A 22,595-nucleotide genomic window follows, 5' to 3' on the forward strand; every position below is an offset into this window, starting at 1 on the left:
TGTGATACATTTTTTGCAAGCAAGTCGTGTGAGTTTTCTATCAACCATTTAGAATCAGAACTTGTGATGCCAGATTTGCGGATTTGCATCTAATCGGTCAAATGGTTTCGTAAAGAGATCAGAAATTGTTTACAATTCAGTTTGATTGACCCGGATAGTTCACTCACACAGCGATTAATCACAGCAAAATATTAAGAGGAAACTTTATAAGACAAAACACAGAGAGAACAGAATGAGGTGGATACCTACAATCTATCGTAGGAAACACAACTTGCAAATGTATTAGTCAATGACAAAGCAGCGTGCAAACGACACTTTACTGCAGGTAAAGACAATTTATATCCATTACTGTATTAAATAAGGGTATAAAAATATGGGCACACTTTTTTTAATAGACCAGTGCCCCAGTATTGATGAAAGCCTAGAAACGCCTCTGCTCAATCTGTGTGGAAACTCATTTGTACGGCGCTTCCCATCCTGTAGATGTCACTGCTCTGCTGAACTAACTCGCTTAACTTATAGTTTGGCTTTTTTTCATTTTTTTTTCATATTTTTGTAATGTACCGCTTCCCTGTACTGCTTTTCAGCAACAAGAATGCAAATCTTCAGTGCACAACATATGAAATCATATTTTACATGATTTGTGATTGAGTTTGCTGTGTGTATAATAGAACTATGTGTACTGCAGAATAATGGCTAAAAATATCGGCAACGCTTTACAATAAGGTTTCATTAGTTAACATTTGGTCAGTGAGTTGAACTTGAGAAATGGATCAGCTCAATTTGTGAACGATGTAAATTATGCAATTTTTTGGCTAACTGTCCCTTTAATGTCTTAATCCCAGGAAAATTCTGGATGATGAGAGGAGGACGACCGGAAACACAGAGCTGAAGAAAGTTGCGGCCGGCACGGGAGCAGAACCCAACGCCCTCTCGCAAACAAACAACACTGAAAGTAAAGCATGAAAAGAAGAGAGCGTCGTGGTGACCAGGAACGTGTTTGTTTAACAGTGCCCTTAATGAATTTCTGAACAAAACGGTGTGTATTCTACAGACAGAAGTCATGTATGCATTTCCTTTCGTTTTCCTTGATTTGAGTAGGCTACACTTTCAGAAACTTCTGTTTGAGGAGTTAAACGGATATCAAATTCATATTCAAAGATGTTCTTATAGAGGTTCTTGTGTTTCTTCATTCATGTTTCCGATTATTATTATTACAACAGGGCATCAAGTTATTCAGGAGAATTATCTATTCAGTAAACATGAACGTTTTATTTGCATAGTACATTGTTAAAATGTAAATGATTTCTCTTATTTTTTTATCTTGAGTGTTTGAGGGCTAGGTTTGCTTCGTTAGTTTTGTATTTTATTACCATTATATTTGATTGACACTTAACTATTTTGGATGCCTCTTGGATGATGATTACTCATGGCAGTTACGTAAAGGCAAACATGTCGTAAGATATTCAAAAATACTGTTATATGACCGAAAGTCTGATAAAGATTTTAAATGATCCATTTGATTCTCTACTGGAGTCTTTATTAGATCAGTTTTTACAGTTATCGTGTGTTTCTAATATTTGGGGATTTATACATTAAATCATACTTCCAACATGCTTCTAAAAAAAGCATCACCTTAAACGAAATATCTGCTCATTTTTATACCGTGTACCTCTGAAAAAATGTTTCACACTGTCACCTGCAAGCTTGTGCTCTGTGATTGTGTTATTGAGATGTTTTTTTGTTTTGTTTTTGCTATTGTCTTTCTTTTTCTTTTTCTTTCAAGTTTGCATAGCTTTGCAGTAACCACTGATTGTCCTTTTATAACATGACGTATGTTAACAGGACTGATAGGACACGTGACTCTGACAAGAGTTCTTATGCCATCCCTCATTGCATGCCGGTCTGCTTGCCCATCTCTGGCCTGAATTGTGCGACCTCACTTGAGCCAGTTCATGGCAGTCTGGTAGAGAAATGGTGTCTGTTCTGGGTGCTTTCATGATTTCTATGCTTTCTATAATGTTTTGGGGAGAATGGAAGATCGTTTAGCTTGCCCACTGTTGTTCACTGCCAGTTTGCCCCCAAAATGTAAATCGTTCCATGTATAGCCTGTGGGGATTTGACCCATGACATAGAAGTATGGGTGAGCTTTACAATGATAAGCAAAGAACATGTTGTAAATTGTGTTGCTCTTAACACATTTTGATTAAACTCATTAAAACATTAAAGATTCTCTTAATAGTTTGTTGTGTTTGTGGAATAGGCTACCAGATGGTTAGATGATGTGATCTAACAGCAAATCTATGTTTTGATTTAAGGGATTTATGAATGTCTTAAAATGTGTTCAACACACGTTTTCTATTTAAGCATTATAAACAAATGTTTGTACACACATACACACATATATATATATATAATGGATACCATCAAAAATAGGCTACTATAGTCACTATGGTTATTGTTACTACAATTAAATGGCAGTAACTGTTGGCCAAAACTCATCAAAAATAAAATTAAAAAGGCAGAAAGGTTCTGAAACCGTATTCCACAGTTTGGAAGAGATTCCATTTTCACGATAGTAATGGAATAAATGGGTTATTTATTTTACACTACTAATATTTTGTAGTAGTATTATTGTTTGTATTATAGTTGAAATTCCCTCCCTTGACACTGAGAAAATTCCTACATACACTTCCAAAAGTGGTCCTAGAACCTTCCACTATAGAACCTTTGAGTCAAGAATTCGTAAAAATAAAATGTATATATATTTTTTTTAAAGTTAAGAACAATAAAAAAAATACACTTTTCCACCAAAACTAACCTTCTTTGCAATATAAAGGTTCTTCATGGAATTATTAATAAAGAACCTTTATTTACAAGAGCGTACCAATTTTTAACTTGCCCAGCAGGTGGCACTATTTCATCAGCCTCAGATATTAGTAGACGAGGTCACTACGCATTCGCACGTGCTTTCACACAAACACACTAAACTAACAATGATTCTATTTTTATTTTATGCAGTTCAATTTATGTCTTGAATACAACTTTTGTTTTTTAATTTCTGATTTATAAGTAAGTTTGTTTTTGCTTTTTGTGATGCTTAAAGTAAAATAATAATAATATGTAGCTGGCTGGAGGTGAAGATCATACTTTTTTGTGGTTTCATTGTTTTTGCACAAACTAAAGACAACAACATACTGTAATCATAAGGGGTTGCCATTTTAAAGGTATAGTTCACCCCAAAAAAGTAGTTACCCTGAAGTAGTTCCAACCCTGTTTAAGTTTCTTACTTCTGTTGAACTAAAAAGAAGATATTTGAAAGAATGTTTGTAACTAGAAGGTTGACTAGCCTGGCTTCCATAGTAGGAAAAAAAATACTATGGAAGTCAATGGGTGCCGTCAACTGTCTGGTTACAAACATTCTTTCAAATATCTTCTTTTAACAGACTAAATAAATCATACAGGTTTGGAGTGAGCTTCCCCTTTAAGTAGCCTAGTCCGGATAATACTGAGGCTCTATGTTCTCTAGGTTATTCTTCACTGTTATTGCACGTTTAGGGAATGAAGCAGCTTGTCTTCAGATAAGACTGGGAAATGAGGTAAGATGAGGTCTTTACATTCACTGCACTGACACGGTGCTTTCGTTTGTGGTCTTATTCTTCTAATGCATTATTTGTTTGATCTTCATTCATGGTCAAGCTAATCTCTTTAAATGCAGTCATGCTCTTTAAAGTTAAACATCCTCTGAGAGAAGTGTAAGTGGACTGCATGCCAGGCTGCATTTCGCTGTAAGTTGGTCCTAATACTTTAACATCAGTCATATGTAAATGACTTGAAGTTTTGGGTTAATTCCAGTGAACGGAACACCACAGTGATGTTTTGTTCACCCGCACAATCCTAAAAGCGCTAATAATCACAGGGTTCCTGCGCGCGGCGTCTTGGCGCGCCTCAGTGAAAAACGGCGAGCCATTGCTTTGACGTCACGGTGATGATGATGATTGGAATCCGAACGGCGAGTGTAGTGCGCGTGAAGCGGCTCCTGTGAACCTCAGTATGTTGATGCCTTAATAACAAGTGTTCAATTTACGCGCCAATTGCAGGTAAGTGACAATAACTTCACCGGTTAACCCTAATGTGTTCTTCCAGATGCTGAATCCGACTCTAAATGCTTATTAGTTGGTTAAAGTGCTGCGAGAATCAGTTGATTTTGCATTGAGGATGCAACTTGTTTCTTGTCTTTTTAAGATACAGCACGCGCCTAAGTGCGCGTGTCTCCTGCATGCTCATTTATGCTTTCGGGACACGTGTTATAAAATGATTACATTTATTAACAAACAGTTGTAAATGTTGCTTAAAACAACTTGTCAATCAGGTGCATGCAGTAAAGATAATGTTGAAACATAGCAGACTGTTGCACCGAGGAAACACGACTGTCTTCGCTGCCTCAGATCTGTTGCTTATTGGCATAATTTGCAAGCCTAATATAATCCTAAATGTAATATAGTCAAAGATAGATAGATAGATATGTGAGTTCAATAAACTGTTATTCACGGTATCGGTAGCCTATAGGCTATTTGTGTGGTTATGAGTGTTCAACCTATTCGGGATTGTCATGAAGGACAAGGTGCATCGGTACCTTTCCCCCTTCATGTCGTTGTTCTTAATACAATATCAAATCAGATGTCCATAATGTCTCGAATGCAATTCCCTCGCTCGCGCGCGCGCAAAAAATAAATAAAAATCTAATCCTGAGGTTTGATATAAAAGCGTAATGCAATACTTCATGAAATTGACTTTTCACGTTTTATATATTTAAATGTTCTAACTACTTGTTGATATGCTGAAACAATGCAATAATAATAAGAATACATTAGAATATGATAGATATTACAGATAATATTTTGATTGACACACTTTTCTCCTTAATCAGTTATTACCATTAATATCAGAACTAACAATAAATGGCACCATTTGGTGAGACCAAAGAAGATAAAGTAGAAAACTGAATATGAATAAAAAAAAAATGGATCATGCTGTGTATTGGTTTATTTGTAAAAGATGTTCTCAGCAATCTCAGGTAAAATTGTTATGTCCCAGGTCTAGGGTCCACATATTAAACAAAAAAATGGTCTAAACATAACAAAATAGTTGTATTCTTTTATATATATATATATATATATATATATATATATATATATATATATATATATATAAATTATTTGGCTTAGTACATAAGTCATTCATGCTTATGTGAATCTTCCAAAAAATGATCACTATCATAATTAGTTATCATTGTGTCAGAAAATAAATCCGAATTGGTTATTGAAAACTTTATCACAAAAAAATCTGCATTAGTATTAGATGATATTTAAGTAATTTGTAACTGCTTAGACAATTATCCTTAAAGGATTAGTTCACTTTTAAAATGAAAATTCTGTCATCATATACTCACCCTTAAGTTGTTTCAAACCTGTATGAATTTCTTTCCTCTGCTGAACACAAAGGAAGATATTTAGAAGAATGTCAGAAACCAGACAGTTTCTGGTTCCTATTGACTTCCATAGTAGGAAAAAAATATACTATGGAAGTCAATGGGAACCAGAAACTGTCTGGTTACTGACATTCTTCTAAATATCTTCCTTTGTGTTCAGCAGAGGAAAGAAATTCATACAGGTTTGAAACAACTTAAGGGTGAGTAGTATATGATGATAGAATTTTCATTTTAAAAGTGAACTAATCCTTTAACAGTTTTTAATAGAGCAGAGTCACAACAGATGTGCTATCAAAATGTCACTCCTGCGGTGAGTTTTCTTTCTTTTCTACCGCAGGAATGTCACTCAGTGTTATTACAAAACGAAAGGCACAGTTAATACGAATTATGCTTATTGCCAAAAGAACAATATCACAATTGCAAGTTCCTCTCAGGCATGTGTCGAATGCCGTCATTTCAGTTTCACCTGGCAGCTTTCCACTACTATCACTGCGATTGCATAACATTAAGTACATTTTGTGATGATTGGCTAGTGCCTCTGTTAGGAGGTTCAACAACAACAACGCCCCTTTGTCTTTTTCTCAAAACACAGAGTTAACCTGTTTGAGTGATGATTAACATGACCTGTGTAACTGAGATGAATGAACTGAGCATTGCACATATCACGTAGTGTATTTTGTGCTCATTCTTGTTTTTGTTCCATGACTGATTGACGTTTGCAGAAGAACTCAAGGAGAGACGCAAATCTGTGAGATGGTTCGGTAAACGTCGATGTAATGGATTTGACTAAAATGGGTGCGATCCACCTCCAGAACCCCGGCCACCCCGCATCGCTCCTGCAGAAGGCCAACCAGATGCGCCTCTCTGGGACATTGTGTGATGTGGTCATCATGGTCGACAGCCAAGAGTTCCATGCCCACAGAACCGTGCTTGCATGTGCTAGTAAGATGTTTGAGATCCTGTTCCACCGCAACAGCCAACATTACACTCTGGACTTCCTCTCACCAAAGACCTTCCAGCAGATTCTGGAGTACGCCTACACCGCCACGCTCCAAGCCAGGCTGGAAGACCTGGACGACCTGCTGTACGCCGCCGAGATTCTAGAGATAGAATACTTGGAGGAGCAATGCCTGAGGATCTTGGAAACCATCCAGGCATCCGAAGAGAACGACACAGATGTGAACATGAACGAGAACGGTGCAGAAGATGTCGATGACCGTAGGATCAAGTACCTTAAGAGCACATTTATCTCTAAAAAGCATTCCATACAGGACGCCGGCTATGGTGCTGCCGCCCGCCATCGCCTGGCCCTGGTCAGCATGGTCGATACGAGATCTTCAGAGTCCGCCCAGCTGGGTCTTTCAACCGTCAGTCCGACTAAAGCAGCGGTAGAGGGCCTGATGAGCATGGGTCAGTCCGTCCACCAGGGCAACATGAGCCAGAGTTTCTCCCATAAGGCATCTCCATTGCTAGATAAGATCAAAACTGAGATGATGCAGGTAGACGAGGACTACCAACACGAAGGCGGCTTCCCCAGGAACGGGGAGGGCGGCGGAGACTCCAGGCAGCACCGGGACACTCCTGGAACCCCGACCAGAGGCAGCGTCATCACCAGCGCCCGCGAGCTCCACTCCGCCGATAGTTCTGCTGATTCCCAAGGAGACAACGGCCAAGCGGCTCTGGTCAATATGGCCACTCTGGCTGATAGACATTTCGCATCGCTGTGCTCTATCCCGTCCAACCACAAGAGCGAAAGCATGCTGCCCTTGCCTGTATCCATGGCCTCGTCGCTACATGTGCCATCCTCCCTGGCCATGTCGATGGATTTCAGTGCGTATGGGGGGCTTTTCCATCAGAGCTTGATTCAGAGGGAGTTCTTAAGCAAGCTCGGGGATTTCACAGCCAGTGTGAAGCACGAGGTCCAAACCCAGAAAGAACGATGCGAGGTGTGTGAGATGGAGCTCCCTGATAATGAAGCTGCTGAACAACACAGGTGAGTGAAGTTATTTGAGGGCTTCCCTGTTGGCTTGTCATGTTGTTTATATTTATATAAGGAATGGAACCCTATGACTTTCTTCGTTCTGTGGAACCCAAAAAGAGAAAGTTAGCAGAATGTTAGCAGAAAGTGAATGGTGACCAAAAATGATGAAAAAAGCATTTTTGGCGCCAAAAAACACGAAAGACATTTGCGTTGGAAAAAAACGCGAGCAATGGAATGGAAAAAAAGGTCCTGACGACATGTTTTTTCAAAAGTTGAACTCAACTTGAGCACCGCGAGATGCGAACACACGGAAGAAAGTCATCTAGCGAAGGCGTTTTTACGTTGAAAAACGTGAGATTCGAACAGTGGAATGCGAAAAAAATGCAAAGTCTCTTATTTTCATGTGACGTAGCAAAAGACGTGAGCACAATATTGGAAGACTTCCATTTAGCGCATGTTTACATGTGTATATACTGTGGAACAAAATGTTGTGCTTTTGTGGTCTTCAGAAGAAAGTAAGTCATACAGGTCTACTATAAAACAACATGAGGTTGAGTAAATAACAACAGAATTTTCATTTTGAGGTGAACTGTCCCTTTAATGTACTTCCTCAGGCTTGTTGAAAGCAGTGCTGCGCAGGATAGAAATGTCTGCCAGATCTGCACAGGAAGACCTTGTCTTTTCACAAAAGAAAGAGCGAGGTCTTCCCGTGCAGAAAAGAAGTGCTGCTCAGTACAGCTTGACCCTGACCTTCCCTCCATAACCTGTGGCTTGACTCTGTCAAAATGATCAGCCAGGAGCAGCTTTGCTCCGATGGACAGATGGATTAGAAGCACTATTTTTCTAAGCTAAAACGACCAATACATATTCATAAAATCAGTCCATTTTTGTTTTTGCGCCGAACGTCCTTACGCTTTCACTTGGTGGACATCCAAATGGTGTTAGCCATATGTCAAAATTAAATATTTATTGCTGTAGTTGACATATGAAACCCATTACTCGTCAAGCAAAGCCCGTCCTTATTGCAGTTTTATTGGTTTGGGCTTGACTGATGGCCATGCAGTTTAAACTTGGACTCTCAAACAGTAGGTTGTGCTTTATCTGTATTTATCAGAGTGGAAGATAACCCTGCACCGCTCTCCTTAGTCTCTGTGGTGAAGATGGTCTGATAGTGACTTTAGCCTTCTGTCAGACACAGATAAAGTGGCCACGCGTTGTGTGTATTGCAGTGCACCTGATACTCTTTCATTCATTCCCACAAATGCTGAGCTGAACCTAGTGACACCGACCCGGGTTTCCTGTCTGAGACCTGACGAACACGTCCTATCAGATTTTCTCCATTCCAGTGTGGCGCTAAAACACATGGTGCTCCTTTTTTGTGCGGTATAATGCATTTAGAAATACATACAAAGATCAACTAGTACATACAATGACTTGAAAACACCTTTTCTACTGTGTTTTGATTTAAAAAAAAAAATTATAATAATACATAATCGATCACAATTTTAACTATTACTAACTATTAACTATGACTTTTGCCTCAATAAACTCGTAATTACTGCTTATTAATAGTTAGTGAGGTAGTTGTTAAGTTTAGGAATTGGGTAGGATTAGGGATGTAGAATATGGTTATGCAGAATAAGGCATTAATATGTGCTTAATAAGTACTAATAAACAGCCAATATCTTAGTAATATGCATAATAAGCAACTAGATAATAGTGAGAATTGGACCCTAAACTAAAGTGTTACTGCATAATATTTAATTGCATTATTTATTAACATATCTGAAAAAAAATGGTTTAATAATATATATATGTAAATGTTCACCAAATCAAAGTCAGTAACAAGGTTAAGATGACAGTACAGTAATCACATCCAGACAGTAGGTCAGTAGGTTAGTCAGTCGCTAATATTTGTGCATAAACTCAACTTGCCCTCTTTCTGGTTTGTGAACAGTGACAGATGTTAAGATCCGCCGACATCTGACTTGCACACAGGACGTTATGAAAAGCCCCGGGGCCCCACAGGGTCATTGTGGTCATGGTGAGGCGACCCAATACCAATAACAGTTAAACTTTTGCCCCAATTGCGAGAGGCCCTCAAAGTCGTGAATCTTAACCCAGATGCACCCGCCGAAGCCTCCCCAGCCCTCTGGAACGAGTCTAAACACAGCCCGCCATTTGACATAAACGCGATAGCGGTGGACATCGCAACAGTCGTGCGGCAAACACACTCTCCTCTGGATTGAGACCTATGCAAGCCGCTGTGCTTGGTCTCGCTCCTGTCATGCATGTCATTTCTGCCCCGTGGTCGAGCCGAGGAATGTGCTGCTTTCCACTGAGTGGATTTGATCTGCCGCTGACGTGTACTCACAATCTACCGTGGGCGGCAAGGGAGACGAGTGATGTGTGCAGGGGCTCTGGGGACACAGATCAGCTCGGCTGCTTAGGAATCCCTGGAAGTGGGAGATCCTTGAGCACTCGCGTTGGCCTCGGCGCTCACAGCTCTAATTAGATCTTTTGTTATAGAGCAAACAGAGAGAGATTGAGAGACAGAGAGAGGTCAAGAAAGACAGATGAAATAGAGCAACTTCCTGTGTGTGTATATATATATATATATATATATATATATATATATATATATATATAGGAGGCAAGGGAGGCAGTGCCTACTCACTGGGTTTGCTGGGGGGTAATTGAGAATGAATGGGGAAAAGTCATGTGAGAGGAGGCAATATCCATATGATTTGATATTATTTGTAATGATTGGATATGATTGGTTCGTACAATAAATTCCACCTCTTGTTTTAACGCATTCCATGTTCACAGATCAGTCTGAATGAACAAAATGATGCCGTTATTGGGAAGACTATTTAAAAAATAAGTAAACAACTCGCCCACTTAGATATCACCGCTGTCACATCCAAATGAACTTTGAAATGGCCTGAAAACATGATGAGATGACTGGGGGTTTTAGTGAGCAATCAGCTTGGTGAAAATAAAAATACATCTTCGTGTCTGTGACCAGTGTTTACCGAGCGTGATGACTGATGATCCGAAAATATGTTGACTAATAAAAAATATAACAGCTGAACCGTAACATCAGTTCACAAATAAAAGATATTGTTTAAATTATAATTGCATTTAGTTATTATTTTGAAATAAATTTTTAAAAAAAATGCTTAGACTTAGACTTCCTTTATTAATCCCAGAGGGGAAATTAAAATGCTTAAAAACACTAACTTGATAAGATGTATACTTGGTTTTAATAAATAGAACATTAATAACATTGTTAATGTAAAAATACAAAATATTATTTTTTTATATTATTTCATTACTGCATTTTCTTGGTGAGCATAAGAGAATTTTGTCTAAAACTAAAACTAATTAGTTCATGTCCCTGATACACTTAATGTTTTCACATATTTCTGGTTAAATAAACAATACATACAAATAAAGAAAATCTACAGTATTTGTAATTTTACTTAAATGTTTAAAAAACATTTTTAAAAAGCTGTGAGGACTTTGCCTCCTTATTTCAGAACACCACTGTGCACATATATATTCCTATAAGGTATATATAATATATATACACTGATATATATTATAATATATATATATATATATATATATATATATATATATATTTAATGTTTTCAACAGATTTATCTTATGCTCACCAAGGATTTATTTAATACAATACAGTAACAACAGTAATAGTGGAGTAATAATATAATTTAAAATAATTTTTATGTTTTATGATGTTAAAATGTAATTTATTCCTGTAATGGCAAAGCTAAATTATTCCAGTCCATCATTACCTCCACAAAAATCTTAAGCAGCACTTTAAGAATGATTTCTGAAGGATCATGTGACACTGTAGACTGGAGAAATGACTTCTGAAAATGCAGCTTTGGTTTCACAGGAATAAATTCCATTTAAAAATATCTAAAAATGCATAGCTGTTATTTTAAATTGTAAAAATATTTCACAATATTACTGTGCTTTACTGTATTTTTGATCAAATAAATGAAGCCTCAGTGAGACTTCTTTCAAAAAATTCCAATCCCAAACTTATGAACAGTAATGTACACACGTTGGTTCAATAGTAAAGAAACTAAAGCACAGAGATATTGAGTGTCTTTCACACACCAGGCTTCAGAGCTCATCTATTGTCTTCTCAACTGTTGCTTCAGATGACCTTTTGTTTACTCAGCCTCTCCCTTTATCCTCTGTTAACCACAACAGCAGCCCTAACTTACATACCAGCAGTCTCCCGAGAGGACACTGTATATGTCCTTTCTTAACAGGAAGTTTGCTTGTTCTGATTAAGATTATCACAGGTAATCATATGCTGCAGTTTATTTGATCTATGTTGGGATCTGAGCTTTCAGATGCCTGTCTATATAATAGCAAGATAAAGAAACAAAATGGACTATACAACGTGAAAAGCTATTTTTGTATCGGATATGAACCTCTTTAAGTCATGTTTTACTTGTATAACACATTTAACAACCCATTTTAAGTTAAAATAGGTGTATTTTAGGTTTAATTATGTATTTTTATTAAAAGATCAATTTACTTTAGAAGCTGAATTGTGTAGCAAATAGTGTTTTAAGAATTAACCTCACTCAGTTTTGTCTATTAATGCCTGTAATAAATGAAATATTGCTAACACTTTAGTTTGGGGACCAATTCTCACTAATAACTAGTTGCTTATTAGCTTGCATATTACTAGTATTGGCTGTTTATTAGTACTTATAAATCACATATTAATGCCTTATTCTGCATGACCATATTCTACATCCCTTATTCGTTCAATCTACAACTAAATAATAAGCAGTTAATTAGGAGTTCATTGAGGCAAAAGTCATAGTTAATGGTGCATGTGTTCCCCAAACTATTTTAGATTTGTAAAGATAGCTCTAGTGATAGATCATGAATCTACTGAAAGATTAGCATGACATTTATAAGGATCCACAGTGTAGAAGGGGCCAAAGAAAACACATTGAGCCCATTAATGGATAACCCAGCCTCCGGAGAAGATATGTTTTCAGAGAGCATTGCCCTGGTCAAGCTTCATTAGCGCTTCAAGCCCTTCCTGTCCCACAAGACTATGGCCACCCAGTGATCTTTAAACTTCTGTCTTCTCCGCAGACCTCTGGAATCCAGTTGGTCAAGACTTTAAGCCCTCTAGTATCTTTTCACCCCAAAGCCTGCTATCAGGCAAAGACAGGACTCTTTCAGCCCTTATCACGGCTATACAGGTCAACTCTTTAGGGTCAGGTCAAACTTCTGACCTTTGGCGCCCTGAGGGTGTTTTTTCTTCTCTTTCGCGCATTGTTCTTGTGTTCAGACCCTCTTTTGTGTGTTTGAGTGTGTGTGCGCCTGTTTTCCTAGCTCTGGCCGTAGCCTTGGGGGTTGGGTGACTTATTGATTGGCGACTCTGAAATTCAGCTGAAAACAGCGACTTTAGTCACAGTTCCTAAACTCTAGCGTAATATGCCAAAATACAAACAACTTTGATTTTGTTGGCTCGGCCACATGTTTTGCTGTCTGTGCCCTTGTAACCCAAACTCCTGATCAAAGTAAAAGGTTAGTTTAATCCTCAGATGATGACCGGTAGCCTGCATTTCACACAGTTAGAGTAATGTGGCCTTTGTGCCAGAGCTCTTGTTGGCTCACTGAGAGAAAGAGTCAAAGTTTACATCCAGCCCTTTCCCTTTGAAAGTGTTTATAGTGGCCGCTTTAGTCTTGGCTTACACAAGGATACCTGCATGCTCATTATAGTGTATGTAAGATTGAAGAAAATGCACAAATACACAGTATTCTGTCTAAAGATGGCCTTTGAAATGATTCATAGTCTAACAAAGATGTCAGAAATGATTGCTGTTCATTTAATGTAACTACTGTAAAACGTAAGCCATTCAGTATTTTAATAGTTACACAATATTTAAAAACTTAAATTGTCAAAAAACATTGTTAATCAGTATTTGTGTCTTGTGTTCCAGTAAAATGGCTAAAATCTATCGATCAGTGTGGCTAAAATGGCTAAAATCTATCTATCTATCTATATCTATGTCTGTCTGTTTGTCCGTCCATCCGTCTATCTATATATCTATCTATCTATTCATCAATCCATCCATCCATCCATCCATCCATCCATCCATCTATCTAGAAATGGGTAATTCATTACAACAATTTGAAATTGATGACCACACATTTGATGTAAACACTGAAATTGAATCATTTTCTTATTTCTGGATGGATGGATGGATGGATGGATGGATGGATGGATGGATGGATGGATGGATGGATGGATGGATGGATGGATGGATGGATAGATATATAGATAGATAGATAGATAGATAGATAGATAGATAGATAGATAGATAGATAGATAGATTAGTGTCATTAGGCTCAAATTGTTGTAATGAATTACCCATTTAAACTAATAACATATGAGAGATACTCCAGTACACTGAGTGAACCCTAAAATGAAATGTTTAATGTTTAAAGATTAGAAAAATACTCAAGTTTAAAGGTCAGGGATTCAGCATACTATCAAGGCCACCGAGTCCAATGTGAGCAGTTGTGTAAAAAAAACAACAACAACGACTGGTTATTGCTGCCATAGCACTTGTTTGTGCAGTGTCACATTGACCTTGAGTGAGACGCATAACCTTACCTGGAAACTGAGTTTAATAGAATAATAATGTTGTTTGAGAAGCCGTGATTCATGGTGCTCCGCTAAGTATCTACATTTTCAGTAAAAAAATTATAGATCACCACTGTGTTGTTACACCATGTTCCCAGACAACATTTGGCAGCTTTTCCAACCTCCATAAAAGCGTTAGAAACTTTCTAGACAGAACTCAGTGAAATTACCAGCGGCAATCTTTCAGTAGACCCTGAGGGAAGCACAGTCAGCTGTGAGGATGTACTCGTGCTGTCATAATGGCACTGGCCTCGCTCGCACAATGCCGTGAGGTCATTGAGCATCCAATGCACGGGTAAATTGAACACTTCCCAATTTGCTGAGAATCTTTCCAGTTTCCCTCTCTTGCCTCGCAAGGAAGAATGTCACTGAAGCCGCTGCCAAACATGGTGTTAATACTATATATACAGCCTGTGCCACATCATGTTGAATAATTTTTTGGCGGTTTGTTTGGTATCTTAACAAAAACAGCAAATTATTAAAGTATTAAACATCTGTGTGCAACTTATCCCTCTCTGTTTGTTATACAGACATTAATGAGGCCTCAAATCATGAGTAGAGTTGTGCTATTACTCAAAAAGTCATTAACAAACCATTTTTGACTGGTGGTGGATGATGAAGCAAAATCACACAGTCTTACAGTGCATTAATAGGAGGCGCGAGCCTTGAGAGACCAGCGGCCGGATTCATGAAAATTTTAGAGCAATAAGCTAAGGAAGTTCATAAGAATGTTCCTAAGTGCAAATCTTGAGAAATTCTTAAGAGGTTACGATGTTATTCAAGGTCTATTATTTATGTTTTTGTAGATTTGTTTCTGAATTTCATGTTATTTACAATGATTTGTAAGATTTTTCTTTCAGAAATTCTTAAGTGTTGTCTTTAGAACAATCTTAAGAAAGAAAGATAATAAAAAATTTAAGAATGTAAAATATTGTCATCTTTATTTTAAAGTTAGCTGTTAAGAATAATTATATTCTTAAGAATGTTTTGTGAATCTTTTGCAAATATATATATATATATACTTTTTTTTTTTTTGACCACCCAGAACACCTCAGCTATCTTGATAAATGGACATTTGCTTGTGGGTTTGTGTGAAGTGTTTTTGTTTTTTTCATTCATGCTTCATAGGGTTTTCTCATACTGCATTGGGGAAGACTTCCTTTAAAGCCGCCTCATTGGTAATTTGGCAGTGCTCTAGTATCCGATTGCACACATCAGCCCCTGAATTGCTCTCTCAGTGGGAAAGGTACTCTAGCAGCTCTGCTCTGGCCTGCCATTAATCAAAGCCACTTCCAGTGGCCCACTCCAGAAACACAAGCGCTTGCCCTGTCTCAAACAGACAGCTCGACAATTTGTCTCCTTAGAGAAAGTCGACATTTTAATGCCTGCATTTTAATAGGAATGTATAACAGCGGCCTGTAGAGACAAATGGACCATCATCTTTACAGATTGGTTTTTCTCCTCTAACCTCGTCTGAACTGCTTTGTTCAGGGCAGGTGTACTTAAATCGACCAGAAGATTGAGTTTTAACACTTTGTTCTTTCAAAGGCTCGATTTCCATGTTTAACGTTGATTTAGCATTGATCTAACTTCAGGATTATTTAATATTCTTTAGTTACTGTCTGCATCTGCATCTCAGTGTCAGATACTGGAGCACAAACTATTCTATTTGAATAATGCAGTGAGTTGTCATGATTTTATTTGTCTGTGTCTATTTGGATTTGCTTTGACAATGACTGGGATCAAGATGAGAAGTATTGATTTTCCTCTTATTGTTCTATTTACCAGGTATTTCTCCACATCTCAGATCGGTGTTGTTCAATCTTTCGTGTCTTTCAGGGGGACAGAGCAAATTAGATTAATAGGAGTTTCTGAAAGATGCTCTTTTGCTGAGCAATTAAATTGTTGGGCAGGTGTGACGGTACGATTAATAATTATAGCAACTCGCAATTCACTTTGTTTAGATGAAAAGTAAATTGTTCAATTGCGTATTATCAGAAGCATTCACATACTGTGTAGTAAACTGTTTTTAATTCTTGGTTAAAGGGTTGACTAATGTCTTAAAGGGGTAGTTCACCCAAAAATTAATTCTGTCATCATTTACTCTCCCTTACCAAACCACTTCTTTCTTCTGTTAAGCAAAAAAAATCTCACTTTTTTATATTATATATATATATATATATATATATATATATATATATATTATATGTTCCACAGAAGAAAGAGAGTCATTCCGGTTTGGAACGACATAAATTATTTTTTGGACTCAATCAGACACTTTTTCTAAAGGATTTTCACACAGCATATGTTAAGGTAACTGCTCAATAAAAAGCATTAAGATAGGGCTGGGTGATAAACAATATCATATTATCGTGATAAAATTTCCGTTGATAATGATGACAAGCTCTGGATATTGTTACCCGATATGGGTCTAACAGCCGAAACACAGCAGAAATAGCTTTTTCCATTTGGTTACATTTTAAAAGCTTGATTAAATTGTTAAAGCTTATATACATTTGTATTAAATCATAAATCACAGAATCCCAAAACACAAAATTTAGGGAAAAAATTAAATGGATGTTATTGGCCCTAAATTAAATGGTAGCAACTCTGTGGAGTTTAATTGTGGAAAAAAAAAATATTTCACATTCATTCTCAATTTCACAAATATGTGGAAAGCTTGTCCTTTCCCATTAATAGTAAATTAATATTGTGATAAATATCGCTATCGTATGATATGATATGAAAAAAAAATATTGTGATAATATTTTTGGCCACCCAGCCCTTGTTTTCAAAATGTGAGCTGCTTTTAACTTAAAAAGTCTTCAAATATTGTGTTCAATACTGTAGATTCATTTAAAGAAAAAAAGGCGTTTTGTTGGCTATGGCAGTGATGTTATAAACTGGATAAAGAGAGAGATGCTGTAACAATTAGGCTACTATTACTGTTGGCACACTAAAGCAAAGCATACTACTATAGCAGGCTAAACCCCATTAGAGAAGGTTTGTTCCTTAATACATCTCCTTAAGAACAGCATATCAGCTATAAAACGCTAGACAAAGAGAAACATCTAGATGAATGAACAATAAACAGCTAGTCATCCATTGTACTGTACGTCTGCATTGATGTGGGACTGTTAAAAACCTCTGGTTGTTCAATAATATGTCATTTTCAAGCCAAAAGGCAACATTCAGTAAGATAACTCTAGTATTTTTCCAGCAAACACACAAATCTGTAGATAACGTCTGCTGGCTGCCGACAGCGGTGCTCAGCGTGTCCACTGCGGTTGAGTGGATATTGTTTATGGGATGCTGGGCTCTGTCAGGCGGTCTATTTCAGACCCTGTGTTGTGGCTGCAAAGGGGGGACGACGCAGCAGATGCTACAGATTGTGAAATGCGGCTAACACGCATTCTGTCTGCGCCCTCAACCGAAGGGCACATGACCTGAGCAAACATCCTTGGTCAAATAAAATGACCGTACCTGAGGGTGTTGACTCTAGTCTTTGAATCCGAATAGAAAGCTAATTCGCTCCCATTACTCTGAATGATCTTCAACAGAATGTCCTGGAATTAATATTTTAGCACGACCGTTCCTGGTGGTAGCGAGAGTTGGCTTTAATAGCTTTTTTCAAGGTGAAATAATATGCCCCTGTTCATAATGAGCCCGTGCATGTCTGGCAGCGCCCCGGTTGCGGAGCGGTGATAATTAAGGGCTCTATGGCAGGAATAAAGGTTACGTCTGCGGCGGGCTCGCTCGACTGCTCGTTGATGCAGCGCACGCGCCGACGGTGCGTCTGTCTGTGTGTGTGTGTGTGTGTGGCTGGAATTCACATGAAAGGACTCGGGCGAGAGAAGGGAACAGGAGTGGGCGGGGGACGAGTCGTTGATATGTACAGCGTGACTCAGTTAAACATACAGAACTGCTGGGGTATTTCAGAAGCATTTAATACGTTTCAATTAAAACAAATATTCAGAGCGAGACGACAGATTAAATGGACAATCGGCATGTTTAACTTGGGTTTGACGCATGGTTTTTGGCCTCACGGTTCACTCCCGGCCTGGCTTCTTCATTGAAATGGAGTGTATATATTTGCTCAGGTTCTCTGTGTACCCTTTCTCTGAGGCGTGTTTAATTTTTGATAAAACAAAGCCATAAATGTTTTCTCTCAAGCCACCAGGTCACTACGTCTGGACTGTAAATATTTCATAGCTCCGCTGAAGCTGGTTCTGGTACGGATGTTCGTTTGTAGACAAGCTAGTTGTGTTTCTTCAACCCAAGCCTAGGTTTATTTTAAGCATTAGATGATGGCGTATGCTATTCAGTTCATTAATAGCTTTTGCTGTATTAGGCCTAATTGATTCAGACCTGCTTGATGAATATTTGGAGTGCCTGAAGTCTTTGAAGTATGTGCCCTAAACCTTTCACAGCAGCCCGTTGAGAGTATCATCAAAATAAACTATGAGCCACAGACGCAGGCGTGTTTAGAATATCAAGCGTGGATTTTTGAAGCTGCGTTCCTAAATAAAAGTGCATTTTTTAACTTTAAAGGAATAGTTCATTTAACTAAATACTTTTCTTTCTTCCACTTCCACTGTTTTGGAGAGTGTTCAAATCTCATCTTGCAGCATATCTCTCATTCATGTAGGAACACGTCATATCATGAAATAATTAAATTTTTGGGTGAACTCTTGTATATCCAATCCAAATGAGCAGTTATAATAGGGGTGTAACGATACCCTCATGTCACGATTCGATACATATCACAATACTGAACTCACAATATGAAATGATTGCGATACTCCAAGACATATGGTAATGTGTTAACAAAAAATGTACTGTTGATTAAAATGCTATATTTGGGATTACATTGGGGGTGGGAATGAATAGGCTTGGACTTGGCGCTGGTCAATGGTCAAAGTGTGTAGTTGCTGTGTGTAGCTACACCAGTTTGATCTCTCAATATGTCTTGAATCCACAGGAAGTTGCACGGTGGAGTGAAGACTTTTGGCTGTGAGTTCTGTGGAAAGCAGTTCCTGGATAGTTTACGACTGAGGATGCACATGCTGTCTCATTCAGGTAACCTCATCCCCCCCCCACCCCGTAAACACCACGAGCACACGCAAATGAAGTCCCGATAAGGATGAAAACATAGGTTACAGTGTCATTGCACAAGTGATACGTGATCGGTGTTGTGCAAGAAGTGTCAACCCCCCTGTTGCCCTGTGTTTGTCCACCATGTACCGCACACTTAACCTGACTGATGGAACATTGCACTTCTATTAGTGACGCAGTGTTTGGTTATCCCCGTCTTCCCACTTCCCTTTCCAGTCTCAACAGTTACATTTCAAGCCTGGCAGAGATACAATCTGGGCACTTTGCCACATTATTAGTACAGTATGTACAGTGAATCTTGCCAGCTTGTTTTCTTTCTCATTGTTATAAGGAGGTGTTGGACTGAAACTCGCTTAAGGGAGGGGACGGATCCAGTTGTTTATACACATCCAAACCCTTAATTAAGCGATCATGTTGAAATGATGCCGATACATGTTATGTAAGTCTGTGGTATTGTTTGGGGCCGATGTGTGCTATTAAGTTTGAACTTTTGCTGTCAGATTTTGGTTATCGAAAGGGTCTGTTGCATAACCGTAGACATAAAATAAACCAGACTGCAAAACGAAGTTTAGTGCTGAAACTCTGTGTTTTGGCTTATGTTGTCCAGCTGTCATCCTGTTTTTTATTGTAGCTCCTTTTTAAAGCTTCTTTCCCTTTCAGTCTTTGCTTTACAGAGAGTGTTATGTGGTGTACCGACATTGGTTTTTCATATAAAAATGTCTCTAGTGAAAATGCTACAGATTAATACAACTTACTTCTATTACAAAATTGAGTTAAAAATGTAAACATTTGTTGTTAATTACAAATTATATGATCAGCTTAACAATTTTAGTGATAATTCGACTCTATTATGTCTTCGACTTTATGTATGAAACAGGCTCATTTTAATCGTATGATTACAGTTTAGCAAATTAGATGAACACCAATATGCCAACATTAAAAAAACACTTATAAAATATAAATAAATTATCAGCCAAAAATCAGCCGAGACAATATATATCGGACTATTACTATTGATTCAGTGATTGATTTAAAATATCAGGAAGCGTTTTTGTCACCTTTATGATGGCAGAGAAGGGACATTTTTGGGGTAAAATGGAGGAATGACATTGAAACAAGTTGCAGGCAGGATTCAAACCTGCTTCTTCAAGCCAAGGCTCCGGGTTCAGTATCAGGAATCCTAGAACGTGATTGATGCTTATTGAATTTAGTAGTTGCCCACACTTAATAGTGCTTAAGAGGGGAATGTCCTGTTTCAAGTGGAGAGGAAATACACTCAAACTGGCAGGTGTGTGTGTGTGTGTGTGTGTGTGTGTGTGTGTGTGTGTGTGTGTGTGTGTGTGTGTGTGTGTGTGTGTGTCCATCTGTCTGATTAAGTCTATAGTCGTCTCTCTGGAGAGTTTGTGAAGCCCACCTCACTTGACTTTCTCAGCTCACATTTTTGTCAAGATTCTGACAGTGCTCTTCTCCAAATTAACTGAAACTTTATTTCTTTTTTATGTCTTGTTCTCTGTCTGTCTCTATTTTGTGTGTTTATGAAAGCGAGAGGAAAAGGTGTATTTCCCCCCCCACACACACACACACACACACACAAATTCAACCCTCCTAATCTATTATGAATCAATAAACCCTGGCAACAATATTCAGTTACTCCCACATTTAATCTGCTCGTAATCCAGTGTCGCACCTGTTCACGCACGACATGAACGAGAGCCAATCTTCAACATGTGCGACGTTCGGGCTGAAAAGCCCTGTCAAGATGTTTTCTCTTAATGTCTCTTTCTCTTTTTTCTGTCTTTCTCTCTCTGTCTGGGAGAAGCCCTGCACTCTGTGCCTGGCGACACGCCAGCTCTTCCCTCGCACTGATGACATCATCAGCTGCCGGCAGGTCTGGATGTTCTGCCAGCATTCTGGAGCATTTATGATTGCTCGCAGATGTGTGTCCAGGAACATACTGTACCCAAATCCCAAAATTAATCAAACTTGACTGCTCTCCAAGCCACTGCTTTCCAAAATAGCGTGAGCGCTGGGGTGGAGGGAGGACGCTGGTGGAGTCCTAAATAAAACAAAAATGCAGAAAGAAAACAGAAATGTTGACTGCGGGCCCTTAGAGGCCGACTCGACAGGATGGAGCAGACGTCTGCACTGTGGTCAAAGTGTTCAAAGGTTACGTCCGAGGGCATGTACAGTACATGTGCCTCCATGCCAGTTTCTGACACTTTCCATCAATACAGCATGCTGTGCTGTCACTTATTATGTTTGATAAATATTTTTTTTTAAATCCAATTTATTTTACAGTACATGGACTTACCAAAGAAAGTACTGGGTAATACAAGGGAACCACATGGGTTAGGGGTAGGTTCAGGTTCAGTTAGTGCCTAGTTATTGTAATTACCTGTACTATAATAGAATGTGCATGGGGAACAGGTGTAAAATGAAGGTGTGTTGTTCACACTTGGTATGTTTGGTTTGGGTTCAAACGAACCCTTCTGTGTTTGCTCTGTTAGGGCGGTTTATTTGAATAAGTGTGAATGCTGCCGTCTGAACCTTCGTGCGCACAAAACAAGCGGACCGAGAACCCCGGAAAGGAGGGTCTCGGTCCGCTTCCAAATGGACTCTGGTGCGGTTCGAATGAAATATGAACGCAGCACGGACCAAAGACATGTAGACAAACCAAAAACAGGATGTGATGTCACAAGATGCGACCCTAAAAAGGACATAATGCTCAAGCGTACCTGTTTTTTCTCGTCATAGTCATGGTATAGGCATCTGAACCGCGTTTACTCGCAGCAGATCTTCCTGACGCTGTTTTCGTGACTCCTTTACACATTTTATAAGCTCTTCACAAGTTCTCAGCTGGTCAAAATACTATGTACTTTGTTGGACTTTTCTAACTGTATCCAATAATTAAAATTTATACAAATTTTGACTTAATGTGTTAAATTCATATTAAATCATTTGTAATTATTTACTAATTTTATTCACCAAAAATGTAATATTTAGTTGTAATATGTCTCACAATTGTTACACCCTGGTAAATAAACTGACTTAATTTCCTTAAATTTTACACAAATGTAGGCAAAGTTTTCAACCCTGTTACTGTATTTTACAGGATTTCTGTATTTTTTATATAATATACTGTATTTTTATGGAATTTTCAAAGCGGTATCTGTTTATATATATATATATATTTATTTATTTATTTATTTAAAAAAATTAAGTAATATATTTATACTTTTTTTATATAAAATTATAATTTCTACAAAATCTATTTAATTTTGATGTTAAAT

General features: G+C 38.1%; 2 protein-coding genes across 11 annotated transcripts in view; both read left to right on the plus strand.

Annotated features, from left to right (window-relative positions):
- The window catches only part of ncam1b (neural cell adhesion molecule 1b), a 103,997-nt gene extending 101,764 nt beyond the window's left edge, over nucleotides 1-2,233 (plus strand). For all 9 annotated transcript variants that reach the window (XM_079608985.1, XM_079608980.1, XM_079608981.1 and 6 more), the window contains one exon: nucleotides 846-2,233. In XM_079608985.1, the coding sequence (XP_079465111.1) occupies nucleotides 846-966 (121 nt within the window). In that variant the 3' untranslated portion in view covers nucleotides 967-2,233. The remainder of the gene's footprint in view (nucleotides 1-845) is intronic.
- A 1,262-nt stretch (nucleotides 2,234-3,495) lies between these two features.
- zbtb16b (zinc finger and BTB domain containing 16b) overlaps nucleotides 3,496-22,595 on the plus strand; it is a 46,921-nt gene continuing 27,821 nt past the window's right edge. The window contains exons 1-3 of one of the 2 annotated variants that reach the window (XM_079609405.1): nucleotides 3,496-3,599; nucleotides 6,214-7,484; nucleotides 19,172-19,269. In XM_079609405.1, coding sequence (XP_079465531.1) covers nucleotides 6,268-7,484; nucleotides 19,172-19,269 — 1,315 coding nt within the window. In that variant the 5' untranslated portion in view covers nucleotides 3,496-3,599; nucleotides 6,214-6,267. Of the gene's footprint in view, nucleotides 3,600-3,943; nucleotides 4,101-6,213; nucleotides 7,485-19,171; nucleotides 19,270-22,595 lie in introns of those variants that run through there. The other variant, XM_079609404.1, reaches the window with a different exon arrangement.

This window comes from Phoxinus phoxinus (assembly GCF_949152265.1).
Source record: "Phoxinus phoxinus genome assembly, chromosome: 4".
Classification (NCBI taxonomy): domain Eukaryota; kingdom Metazoa; phylum Chordata; class Actinopteri; order Cypriniformes; family Leuciscidae; genus Phoxinus; species Phoxinus phoxinus.